This window comes from Chelonoidis abingdonii, chromosome 2, assembly GCF_003597395.2.
Source record: "Chelonoidis abingdonii isolate Lonesome George chromosome 2, CheloAbing_2.0, whole genome shotgun sequence".
In the NCBI taxonomy this organism is placed as follows: Eukaryota; Metazoa; Chordata; order Testudines; family Testudinidae; genus Chelonoidis; species Chelonoidis abingdonii.
In genome coordinates, this window is record NC_133770.1 from 217954540 (window position 1) to 217968512 (window position 13973).

Genomic DNA, 13973 nt, shown 5'->3' on the forward strand with positions numbered 1-13973 from the left:
AGTCCTCTCCCCTCACCCCAAAAAGTGTCTGTGGAGATGATATCCATGTGTAAAATTACAGAGCCATGTGCTAAATTAATGTATCATGCACCTTTGATCACCTTTCTGCCCATTGAACAATCTCCCTTAAGATTTCTGAGCAGCTTCAAATAATCCCCCCCCCCTTTTTTTTTAATCCACTTGCCATTGAAATATCTCCTCCTTCTCTCTCTACATGTTGAATTTCTGTGCATGCTACACATGCACTCAACGCATTGAAAATTACATCTGCTTGGGGCCCAGAGTCCTACCCCAGTAATAGCTTTTCTATCTATAAAAATAACTTAAAAATACATTAATTCATGCCCCTGCAGGAGCTTTATACAATTGGAAGGGGGTCGATTTCAGATTCTCAATTTTCTAGCCCTGAAAGGTGCTAGAAAGACTTGTAATTAAAAGACATTTTTGTGTCTAAAAATAATTGTTTCCCGAGGGCTTTTTGTGCTAGTGTGTGATGTTTTGGTTTTTTAATAACTCCATCTGAGCTCTGTACATTTGGACTTAAAGAAGGTAAGGTATCTGATTCTAATAGACAAGAAATACAAAAAATAGTTCCTATACAAGTTTTATAAACTCTCTCAAACATTTGTAAAATAGCTTTTCTGTAATTTAAGTGGCACATACAGAATAAATTATAGTGTTTAGTATTAAGGTTCTTTTGGCATGAGCTTGTATTCTACTCATATTTCATGAATAACCCCAAAATCATGCTGATAAAACCTTTAGATCACACCGTTATGTATTCCTGTGATATGTAAATATGTTAGTGTTTTCAATATCTATTAATTTTTGTAAAGCATCTGTAAGATGGACACTCAAAATAAACTGAAATATTAAATACTTGATCTTGTTTCTCTCACATATTTCCCACCCTTTTGAAATCTGAACCCTATTTATTTCAGGGGGAAAAAAAAAATCTATTGTGCTTCCTCTGAAAACTTACCATATACATCTTCTGTATGTGGCCCTGGCCTATACTGGGAAACTATATAGATCTTCATAATATGATACCACCTCTCTTTTCTTATGTGCTTAAGTGAACAGTGAAATAGGTTTACAATGTTGGTGTTTAAAGCAGGGGTTGGCAACCTTTCAGAAGTGGTGTGCTGAGTCTTCATTTATTCATTCTAATTTAAGGTTTTGTGTGCCAGTAATACATGTTAATGTTTTTAGAAGGTCTCTTTTTTATAAGTCTATAATACATACATACAATAGTTTAGTTATATAAAGTAAATAAGGTTTTTAAAATGTTTAAGAAGCTTCATTTACAATTAAATTAAAATGCAGAGCCAGGACCCGGGCAGTGTGAGTGCCACTGAAAATCAACTCGCTTGCTGCCTTCGGTACCTGTGCCATAGGTTGCCTACCCCTGGTTTAAAGCATCCGAATTAGCACCTGTTGAAATGTATGGTGCATATAGTTTAAGCAAACTCAGGTAGATATGTCTGCATCATTACCTTCAAAACATGAAGTGAGTATATTCTCCCAGTAATAACCAGTATTGTTCTCCCCTGCAAACATTCAGATATTATGAGTCAAGCCCCCAAAATTCTGAGTTTAAAACAAAACAAAACAAAAATGGGTTATTTTAATTGGTCATCTGCCTTTTGAGCCTTTAAGGTTCACTTGGGTCACATTTTCAAGTTTTTCTCCACAACCACGAGGGCTAGGAAATTACTTTTTTTTTTTTTTTAATTAAAACGGAGAGAACATTAAAGATACAGATTACAATATTGGAGACTGGCCATTGCTAGTTAAAATTAAGCTACAGAAATGAGACTTTCTAATCTGATTTAAAAAAAAACACCAAACGATCATTTTTATTTTAAAGGGAGTATAATTTGATTGATTTTTTTTTAATTAAGCTTGTCATGAGGTTGATGATTCATCTTCTGTTGGTTTGAAGAATTTGCTTCTTGGTGCCATACATAAATGCTTAGGAAATTCTGAAGACGCAGTTCAGGTAAGTTGTTACAAGAACAATAATGATGTACCCAACTATCTTATAAATGACCCCATTTCTGATTAAGAACAAACTTCTGTTTGTCATTGCTAATTATTCTACTATCATTCACTGGGTGAATGATAGTAGAGGATATTAAGTCTTTTCAAAGTATTCTGAGATAGTATGTATTACTGCATTTCATATTATATGACAGGAAAAGGCTAAAACATGGGCTTCAGTGATCTCCCAGTTCCTATTAAGGGCTAATGTTTAGCACATGTATCAGCTGAGGTGGCCAGCCAGGGTGAGAGTTGAAGGGAAAAAGAGGAAGTGGAGAATTTCAAAGAAGAATTGTGCCTCTGGGCTATTAAACAGGGTTTAGCATGCTGACTTTTTTTTTTTTTTTGGGGCGGGGCGGGGGGAGAGAGAGAGACAGGTCAGCTTCTGTCAGTGATATACCTTGAAGCCATCTTAAACTCTAAAATAGGGTGGCCAAAATTTGGTCCACAGGACAGAGGCAGCCCTCCGTATTCTGCCATGTGGCCCGTAATCAAACCTCAGGTATAATTATGGAAGTGTGTGATGTGCAGTGATTACAGCCTTTATCAAGCAGGACCTTGAGTTGAGTGGCCTGGCTACTGAGAACAAGATATTACATCAGAAGTGGGTGCAGGACCATCCTGCCCGGCCCCTGAGCTCCCGGTCAGGGAGGCTAGCCCCCTCCCCCGGTGCCCCTCCTCTCCCCTGCAGAACTGTGTCAGGGGGCGGGGGTGTGGAATGGGGTCATGGCAGTCAGGGGACTGGGAGCAGGGGAGTTGGATGGGGGTGGGGATCCAGGGGCAGGGGGTTCTGGGAGGGGGCAGTTAGGGGACATGGAGCCGGGGGGGGTTGATGGGTCAGAGGTTCTGAGGTGGGCGAGGAGTGGATAGGGGGCAGGGACCAGGCTGTTTTGGGAGGCACAGCCTTCCTACCCGGCCCTCCATCCAGCTTTGCAATGTGGCCCTCAGGCCAAAACGTTTGCCCACCCCTGTGTTATGTTATGGGTTCTGTGGATCACACTTCCAAACTGAGTGACTGCACTCTGTACAAATTTAGGGCATCCCTCAGGCTTTTGCCATCTGCCAATGCAGCTCTCTCAGTTGGACTGAGTTTTTGAACACCCTTACTCTAGAGCTAATGGAAAATTGAAAAGAAAGATGTTCTGAGTATTAGCAAATTTCAAAGATCCCTTTTTAATGTGGATGGAATTGGAACTTGTTCTACAATCACCAGATTCTTTGAATTTGTTTTATTTTTGCAAATGGAACCTAGTTCACACAAAGACAATGAAGGAGGTGATGGTGAACTCTTATTTCTAATTCTGTCCAATTTATTTTAAAGAATCTGTGTCTGCAACTGCCAGTTATTAAAGAACCATATTAAACATGTAATGTTTTTTTTTTCAGCTAAACGTATAAAATCTTTGGATCAATTTATGAAATTTTTTTATACAGGCCTAACATTTTTCTCTAACAGCAGATGCTGACATGAATTCATATGATCACTGCTGTTAAGGATTCTTTGACATAGGAAATGTTGCTCCATTCAGATAATGATTTTGGAGTTGGCTTGTGGTGCTTGATGTTCAGGTGCTGCTTATTTAGTTTTCCAAAATGAATGAGAGACTACTCTTTTTAATGTATAAACACAGATTTTTCTCTTACAGTTCTTTCAGCGAGCTGTTAAAGATGAACTGTGCCGTCAAAACAACTTATACATTCAGCCATATGCTTGCTATGAACTCGGCTGTCTTTTGTTAGACAATCCAGAGGTAATACTAGAATACATCTTACATTTTTGGAAGTGGAAAGGGGGTCAACTGTGACCATTCTAAATAGACAATGAAAATGTGTTATTTTACAAATTATCAGGTACAGGAGTTAATTTTAATTACCTTTCCACCTGTGTATAAAGAGTCCCTTTTAGTTTTGTGTCTTTAGTGTGATAGATACCATATTATTGTCTACGTGGCGATCTCATACTGTGGAGAGTAGCATACATCATACAAACTGTACACTGTGACGTTTGCAGGGGCTTTTTGCATACCTGTGATGGTATAATAATGATTGGTTTCATTACTGCTCATTTTTACCTATTATATAATAAATATGGATCTGAGACAGTCCAAGGCAGCTGCACTGAAACATTTCATTCCTGGACACCAGCTGCTGACACTCTCTAGCAAAAAAAAGTCAGCGGAACTACACCAAGTCCCTGTCTATTTTATTGCTAAAGTTTAAAGAGGAAAAGAAAATTTACATAAACAACAACAAAAATTATTGACGCAAGAATATTGGCAAGCTTAATTAGTTCTGTGTCAAAATAAACATCTTTAAAGATTCCCTATGTACTTATCCCAAGAGTGAGGGGGATATAGTGACACTGGAATGCTTTTTACAGTGGGGCTGCTGAAAGCCAGTGCTCCCCAAACTTTTTACTTCACACTCCCCTTACCCCTGTCCGTGCCCCCACTCCCCAGAGCTGGGGCCAGGATTGGCTGTGGCTCTGGAAGGGTGGGGGGACGTGGACAAGAGCACCAGGACCGCAGGCTTGGGGCTGGGAGCAGAGCCCTGGGTGTGGGGCCAGCAGCAGCCAGGACCCTGCACGAAACCTGGGGAGTGCTGCAGCGCCCCCCACATCCCTAATTCCCACGCCTATGGATAAATACATGCCTGGCTCATGAGCTCAGAATCTTCTGGAAATCTAGTTTTATTGGGACCATCCATTCCCCTATCTCACGGCACATGGTATAAAAGCTCCTTTTGAGTACTGAAGATGCAGCAAGTTTGGAACATACTAAAAATCCAGTCCGACTGCCTTCTCTGCTTTCTGCCTTCTGATATATGGGTTTATCAGTCTTTCTCACTCTAGTGACCGAGTTTCTACCGGGAAACATTTGCTTCATGTATGCCATCTGGGTAGTAACCACTTCCCTCGGAGGATTTAAATCTCCCTCTCACAAAACTCATGGGCTTCTGTTCAAACTTTGTCAGGCTATTTTATGTATAATCTAAGAGGCAATATTCTTCATAGCCTAACGTCAGCCTTCAAGAGTTAGTGAATTATAGATGTGTTTCCAGATTCTCCCAATCTCATGTTCCAAAATGGTAAAGTGGCCATGCATTCTCATCCCAAATTCATATCTAAAGTACTCTCTGATTTCCCTAAGACTCATTGACATCTAGGTATGTCAGGCTCCCTGCATTAGGTGTCTGGAAAACCTTAAGTTTTCTTCTGTAGAAGACCAAATCTGTCCATAAGTTTCCTCAGGCTTTTTGTTTTGTTTTGGTGGCATATGGGGTTAAGAATAGAATTCAATCCATCTGACTTCAGAGACTGTCAGAATAGATCAGGAGATGTATATGTGATTGATATGACATGGCAGGTGCTCGGCCACCTGAAAATATCAGACTTTATTCAACTAAGGCGGCTTCTGCAGTATGCTTCACACTATCTCCCTTGTTGAAATATGTAAAACCTTCACATGCAGCGCTATATACTTATTTTAAACAGTATTACTTCTTCCACTTTCCTCTAAATGAGTTGGCCAGTTCAGGGAAGAAAGCTATTAATTAATGCTCTTCAGACCCAGCTCTTGGAGGTTCTGTAGTAGGTGGAATCGGTAACATATGGTGCTATTAAGGTTGCACAACACTTTTCATTGTAAGAACCTATTTTCAGTTGTTTATAACATTGGAAAATGTTAACCATTTAGGCTGAAATTCTCCATGCTGGGTATCTGCCTCTGTCTGAGTAGTTTTTGAAAACTTTAGTCAAACTGGTTCAGCAATTTCCAAGAACAAGGCTAGGGAAAAACAAGTTGTTTTGTCCTTATTAAAATTCTGGCAGCCACTTCTTTGAAAATTTCTAGTGCTTCCAGATTTGGCAGAGGTGTTCCTTTCGCCATCCTTGATGCCAAGGATGAGCCTTTTGCCATCTTGGTGAATATCCACACAAATTTGCCCAAGTTAATAAACCTCTAAAAATTCTCAGTTCACACATGCTCAGCAGAGACTTGTTAGAGTTTTGCAGCTAATTCTCTGAAGATTCTCTTATTGGGCATGTTCCAACTACTTGCAACTGTACATGCTCAGAAGAATCCATATGTAGCATCACTACACAAGGACTGAGCATGCTCCATGCTGGGGCTCTGGGGACTAAACAGGACTTTCCTTGTAATTGCTCCTCCAGCCAGTCAGGTATGACTGTCATGAGGATTACAGGAAGACAGTCTGTCCTGTGTTCTCTGTGCGCCCCATGTTGCTTCCCAGCCAGGATGGACAGGAAGGTGGAAGCCACCTGATTTGAATGCAGAGGGATGAGGAGGGGAAGAGATGAATGTGTGAAGAGAACAGGGTAGGAGCCAGGAACAGAGAAGGGGGGAACTGTGAACAGTGTAGGGAGGGAACAGGTACAGGAGTTGGACAGCGGTGAGGGAAGATTCATCGCTTATAAGGCCAGAAGGGACCATTGTGATCATCCAGTCTGACCTCCTGTATGGCTTTGGCCATAGAACTTCTAGAGCGTATCTTTTGGAAGAACATCCAATCTTGAGTTAAAAATTGTCAGTGATGGAGAATGTTCCTCAACCCTTGCTGCATTGTTCCAGTGGTTAATTACTATCACTGTCAAAAATGTATGCCTTATTTCCAGTCTGAATTTGTCTAGCTTCAACTTCCTGCCATTGGATCATGTTATACATTTCCTTGCTAGATTGAAGAGCCCATTATTAAATATTTGTTACACATGTAGATACTTACAAACTGTAGTCTAGTAACCCCTTAACCTTCTCTTTGTTAAACTAAATAGTTTGAGCTCTTTGAGTCTGTCACTGAAAGGTATGTTTTCTAATCCTGTAATCATTCTGATGGCTCTTCTCTGAACCCTCTCCAGTTTATCATCATCCTTCTGGAATTGTGAGCACCAGAACTGGACCATGTTCCAGGGGCAGGTCACAGTGCCAAATACAGAGATCAAATAACCTCCCTATTCTTACTCGAGATTCCCCTTTTTTTCTCAGGATTACATTAGCTTTTTTGGCCACAGTATCATACTGGGAGCTCATGTTCAGCTGATTATCCATCACGTTCCTAAATCTTTTTCAGAATCGCTGCTTCCTAAGAGAGTTCCCTATCATATAAGTATGACCTATGTTCTTTGTTCTTAGATGTATATACAGTATACAGTAGCAGTATTAAAACACATATTGTTTGCATATTGCTTGCAGTTTACCAAGCAATACAGATTGCTCTGAATCAATGACATCTCCTCTTCATTATTTCCCACTCTCCCATTGTTTGTGTCATCTGCACTATCAGTGGTGATTTTATGTTTTTTTCCAGGTATTGATAAAAATATTAAATAGTATAGGGCCAAGAACTGATCCCTGCAAGACCGCCCCCACTCCAGAAACACACCTGCTTGATGACAATTCTCTATTTACAATTGCATTTTGAGGCCTATCAGTTAGCCAGATTTTTAATAATTTAATATTAATTTTATATCATTCTAGTTTTTTAATCAAAACTCATGTGGTACCAAGTCAAACACTTTAGAAAAGTCTAAGTATATTACATATACACTACAAATGTGGTCGATAAAGGTAATCTCATAAAAAATATCAGTTGAGTTTGACAGGACTTTTTTTCCATCAACTCACTTTGATTTGCATTAATCATATTGCCCTCCTTTAATTCTTTATTAATCGAATCTCTTCTCAGCCGCTCCATTATCTTGCCTGGGATCAACATCAGACTGACAGACCTATAATTACCTGGGTCATCCCATTTACCCTTTTTAAAAATTGGCTTCCTTATATTAGCTTCCTTATAGTCTTCTGAAATATCTGCTGTGTTTCAAGAATTATTGAAAATCAGCATTAAAGGTCAATTGAGCTCCTTAGCCTGTTCTTTTAAAATTCTTGGATGCAATTTATTTAGGTCTGCTTGTCTAAAAATATCTAACTTGAGTAGTTTCTGTTTAATATCTCTGAAGAAACTAGTGGAATGGAAAGAGTGTTATCATCACTATATGATGAGACTATATCATCTATATTTTCCCCAAATACAGAACAGAAATATTTATTGAACACTTCTACCATTTCCATATAGTGATGGACCAGTACCATTGTCCGGATTCTTTTTGTTCCTAATATATTTTAAAAAACCTCCATATCATCCTGATCTCTGCTGGCCGTAGATTTCTCCTTGTGACCCTTTACTTCCCTTATCAGTTTTCTACAGTTCCTAACTTCCAATTTATATTCATTACTATCAGCTTCCTTTTTCTTACATTTGTTATGTTGTTTTTTTATTTTTTATAGTTGCCAATATGAGCAGCAGATAAAGTACGAATAGAGGGGAACAGGGAGAGGCTGGGAAGGGCAGAGTTCTGTAACTTCTTGAGTACACTCTCCCTCAGAACCTGGAAATGAACCCAGTCACTCTGAGTCTTGACATTCCTTTGCTGTCTAGCAAATAGCTATGAAAGTTAGGCAAGGTATGTGTGTTTTTTTTTTATCTCCCTCCAGTGGTGGGTCCACATAAAAGATAACTTGTTACCAGTCACTCTTTTAGTCCAAGTAGTAGGGGACTGTGCTATGGATCTACAGATCCCATCCCTCCTGCTGACCTATGTGGGGAGTGAATATGTTGATGATTTTTTTGTTTTTTTCAGTTTTACAAATAACTTAGGGTTGGGTTTTTTAATATGTTAAAGTAGTTGCAAAGTAAAGAACTCAGAAGTTAAGAAATGTTGGATTTATGATTATCTGTGACCCCGCTTCCCATGTCTATAAATTATGATTAGGCTTTGCAGAATTTGTTTCTTATATTTTGACAAATAATATCAATGTTTATTTTAAGCATTTTTTTAGATTTTTATCTATTTAAATTTTGACAGTAGTGCAAAACCCCCGCTTGGGAGCCGCCACCTGATGTGCCAAGACTACTTCCCTGCCAGCTTCAGACCCCAGCACCCTATCTTGCTGAGCCAGACATGCCCGTCTGCTCAAACACAGACCCAGGATCTGAATTACTTGCCCCAAAGCTGCAGGTTTACCTGAAAGCAGCTAACAAAAGTGTTCCTGTCTTCAACACCCGGATGACCAACTCCCAATGGAGTCTAAACCCAAATAAATCCGTTTTACCCTGTATAAAGCTTATGCAGGGTAAACTCATAAGTTGTTTGCCCTCTATAACACTGATAGAGAGAGAGATGCACAGTTGTTTGCTCCTACAGGTATTAATACATATTCTGAGTTAATAAGTAAAGAGTGATTTTATTAAATACAGAAAGTAGGATTTAAGTGGTTCCAAATAGTAACAGACGAACAAAGTAAGTCACCAAGCAAAATAAAATAAAATGTGCAAATCTATGTCTAACCAAACTGAATACAGATAATCTCACCCTCAGAGATGCTTCAGTAAGTTTTTTCCTCAGACCAGACATCTTCCAGGCCTGGGCACAATTCTTTCCCCTGGTACAGCTCTTGTTCCAGCTCAGGTGGTAGCTAGGGAATTTTTCATGATGGCTCCTCTTCTCCCTTTGTTCTGTTCCACCCCTTTATATATCTTGTGCATAAGGTGGGAATCCTTGTCCCTCTCTGGGTTCCCGCCCCTCCTTCTCAATGGAAGGACACAGATTAAAGATGATTCCAGTTCGGTGACATGATCACATGTCACTGCAAAACTTCATTGCCCACTTGCCAGCACACAGGTATACAGGAAGACTTACAGGTAAAACACACCCATCTGCAGACAGTTGTCCTGGTTAACGGGAGTCATCAACATTCCAAACCACCATTAATGGCCCACACTTTGCATAATTACAATAGGCCCTTGGAGTTATATTTCATATTTCTAGTTTCAGATACAAGAGTGGTACATTTATACAAATAGGATGATCACAATCAGTAGATTATAAGCTTTGTAATGATACCTTACAAGAGACCTTTTGCGTGAAGCATATTCCAGTTACATTATATTCATTCATTAGCATATTTTTATAAAATTATATAGACTGCAACGTCACAATGGGTTTAAAGCATTTTTTTCCATTTTTATCTTTTTTTTTTTTTAATTTTCATTTTTGGGAAAGTATGTGGGGTTGTCGGAAAATAAAAGTTGGACAATTTTATGGCTGTGAACGTTGAGATTCAAAAAGTTAAAGCTTTATAACTGTTAAAACGCAAATTGTCAGCATAACTTCAAAATATACAAAGTAAATATTCTCAAATCAGACTTTAATAAGGTCTCAACCAGCATTTTTCTTTCCTTGTCTATCTGAAATTTGATTATTATCAATGGAAATATTTATTATCCGTTTGCGTGGGTATGGTAAAATTGACTTTTATTGACATTTACAAATAAAAATCTAATCCTTCCAGGCCTAATTATGATATAGTTTTAAATTACATGATCACATACTATTTCTTCCACAGGACCCCTGTCTTGTTCAGTGCACAGGACTAACTTTTGAGAGCATTCAACCCTAATGTGTTTAATGTATTTTTTTAATATATATATATAATACATACATCTTTGTCACCTTCCTACTTTTTTGGAGTCTCTTGTAAAGAGATTTGTGAATTAGAGGAAGTAACTGATTAATGGTTGGAGCTGCTCACCATTTTATACCATCAGAACTGGGCATGGGGGTGAGTGGATCCCAGCATACAGTGCTTTGTAGAAGATAGAGTTCACAGTCCAGGGGTATGCATATCCAATCAGCATGGATCATCTTTAGTTACAATATGATTCTCAGAGTTTTAGATCTGTACAAATAAAAAGCTCTGGAAATTAACTTGGGACATAGAAAAGGATTAAACATACTGAAGTTAATGAATGAAAGATACAGATACTGATTTGCATTTTCATCATAAAAATCATGACTTTTAATAAAGTACTTCAATTTAATTTAAAGTTATTCATATTTATCTATGAGATCAAACATCATTTCATCTGAATTAACTTCATTATTTTTAAACTCTTCCATTCATTAAGCCCTTCAGTACCGTGGTGGTAGGTGCTATATAGGAGACTAAGATCAGTTTGTGCAAAACACAGACTTTATGGGTAATATTTTGTACACTTTTGAATGTAGCTATACCATTTTGAAGTAAAAACTACAAATATTTAAGGTATTTATATTCAGAAAAAATGGAGCAATATACTCATTTGAATCACTTTCATCTTTCTAAGTATCTTTTTTTATCTTTTGTTGGCATACTCATAGATTCAAAATAAAAAAAAATCACATGCATCTTACTAGGGAATAGAGTAGAAGCCTTCAAATCCAGTAATAAAAGTTCAGTTGAAAATATCAAATTTTTCATACAAGCATGAGTAACCCTTGCTATGTCAAGAAAAATAGCTCATTGAAGACCAAAATATTCTCTTCTCTTCCAAATCATTCTTATAAGGTCTGTCTTTAGCCCATGATTATTATTGCAGAAGGGAAAGTTGTATGAAGTATGGAAATCTTTTAATATTTCTAAAGAGAAGGTTCAAATGAGTAAACTGAAATAGATAAGAAAAAAAGTTGAAACTCTTCAGAAATCTCAGTGTATAATTGATGATGTGTTTTGCAAGTTAAATTGGTCAAATCAGTAAATTCGCTATTCTTAAACTTTTAGTTTGCCTATAACTTTAGGCAGTTTTCACTGTATATGGTAGCTCACTGTAGTGCTTATAGCTCTACATATATATTCTTTTTTAAGTAGACAGAAGTGTTTGTTTTTTAAACACACCTCTACCTTGATATAACACACCCCGATATAACACACATTTGGATATAATGCGGTAAAGCAGCGCTCCGGGGGGAGGGAGGGCGGTGCGTTCCGGCGGATCAAAGCAAGTTTGATATAACGCGGTTTCACCTATAACGTGGTAAGATTTTTTTGGCTCCCGAGGACAGCGTTATATCGGCGTAGAGGTGTACATACAGAAATACATACTTCAGGACCAGTCAGGTACCTTGTTAGGAGCCTGTAAACACTTACAGGGCATGGTGTGTACTACCATGAGTAGTCCCAGTAGACCCAGTAGTATTTTCAGGGTTGAGACCTTAGTTCATGTTAGCTGACCATTATACTTTAAAAGATTCTTTTTGACCTTTCTGCCATGTGTACATTCGTCTAAAGTGTACATTCTTCTAAAGTGATATGTTCTTCTCCTTTTTCTAGACTGTGCCAAGAGGCAAGATCTTACTTCTCCAGGCAAAGGTAACAAATCAACACAACCTAATCCTGCTGTTAAGTGAATTTGAGAGTTCAGCTTGTGTTGCAGGTTTTAAGGAGTTGGTATATATCACCGATGCTCCATAACTTTGTATATATACTGGAACTGGTCATTTACTCATTGCATGCAGCTTGGGATTTCCTGGAGCTTTTAGACATATACAACTTCCTAGTTACTGTGCAAGCCTTTAATAGAGAAGTAGACTGGTCTCTGCTTGCACTTGGGAGGTAGAGGGGAACCTCCTGCACCACCTTCTAATTGGTGGACTGTGCTGGGGAAATCTCTCTACGAACACCATTGTGTAATTTTGGTAAGGGAAGAGGGTTATTAGCAATTTTCAAGCTCCAAGAGCCTTTTCCCTTGTCCTAGTTACTGTTTTGTAGCTCAGTGACTTCTTAAGCATCCTCAGCAAGTCACCTTGACATCCTAAGGTTGATGAGGTTAATAGTTGTATGTATTTTGTGTTGCAGGAGGAATTCACTGGATATGATTTTGAGAACAGATTGCATGTCCGCATACATGCAGCCTTAGCCTCTCTGAGGGAAGTGGTTCCACAGTGACAGCCAGGAAGTCTTGACATATTCTTTCCCACAGTTTCCGCACTTTAATATAAAGCAGAGGTTAAGCTTTTGGGAAGATTGACTTTTCTTCTGAAAACCACCTGTGCCAGAGACACTTTCCTAGAATGTTCAGAGTTGGTGTGACGTAGTAAAGTACTACAATCTTAATCATTAAAAACAAAATAAGTCAGACGGAAAGAGAGGGTTAAGTGATGTTGTGTTTTAACTCTTTCTTTAGTTTAAGCCAAGCTGAACACATGTAGTCTGTGATCGTAGCCTTACCTGCACAATAAGCACATATCTGATTTACCACAACAACATTGGGTCAGTTTTGACAGGTATCATTTACCTGTTTAAATATGTCTAAAAGATGTTTTCTAGGGATAACAACCTTGTGTTTGATGAAAATAATACAATATAAATAATTGTTGAAAATTGTAAGTTTGCAGAGCTGGACAGAACTTTTTTCCTTCAAAAGCCAACAAAAAAGCGGGGCAGCCAGGATAATAGCCAGTTTGCTCATTATATTTACTGGGTTAATCCAATGTCTTGCTGATGCATACTGTGTATATATTTTAAAAAACTTCCACCTATATTTGTGATAAATTATGAAAATATTTAGGTTCTCTGCTTCTGGTATGTTCCAGACAAAGATTTTGTTTTTGACATTTACTTACTGTATGGGTCATTTTAGTTTTGTTCTTAATGTTCTACATGGTGCATTGGCCTGCTAGACTAGATGTTCCAAAACTTTAGCAAATTCTTAGGTTGCTAAATATTGTAAGATAAGGCAGTAACCTTAAAAAGTAATTTTTAACCCCCCTTATTTTGAAGTAAGGTTATCTTACTGAATAGTATCACTTCCCTTACTTCCATATATGGTACTCTAAACCTCAGATGTTTAAAGTATTCATATACCTCAGTCAGCTTAAGAATGTTTACCACAACCATATAACTTTAAAAACATGGCCAAAAGTGTAGTAATACTGTAATCTGTTTACCTGTCAATCAGTAAAATTCACTGTCTTTTTAGGAAAATATTTTATGGAGCTGTACATTTTACTTATGAAAAATGTGAAACCTCACCAGCATGGTAGTCGGTTCTGTCGCTTTGCATAACTGATGCCTGGATTTCCTTGGAAATGCTTAGCA

The 13973-nt window shown here is 38.2% G+C and overlaps 1 protein-coding gene across 4 annotated transcripts in view; it reads left to right on the forward strand.

Annotated features, from left to right (window-relative positions):
* The window catches only part of TTC39C (tetratricopeptide repeat domain 39C), a 76457-nt gene extending 63021 nt beyond the window's left edge, over positions 1–13436 (forward strand). For 2 of the 4 annotated variants that reach the window (XM_075062969.1, XM_032799048.2), the window contains 4 exons: positions 1905–2002; positions 3690–3794; positions 12207–12245; positions 12732–13436. In XM_075062969.1, coding sequence (XP_074919070.1) covers positions 1905–2002; positions 3690–3794; positions 12207–12245; positions 12732–12821 — 332 coding nt within the window. In that variant the 3' untranslated portion in view covers positions 12822–13436. Of the gene's footprint in view, positions 1–1904; positions 2003–3689; positions 3795–12206; positions 12246–12731 lie in introns of those variants that run through there. The other 2 variants (XM_075062970.1, XM_075062971.1) reach the window with 2 other exon arrangements.
* The last annotated feature ends 537 nt before the right edge of the window (positions 13437–13973 follow it).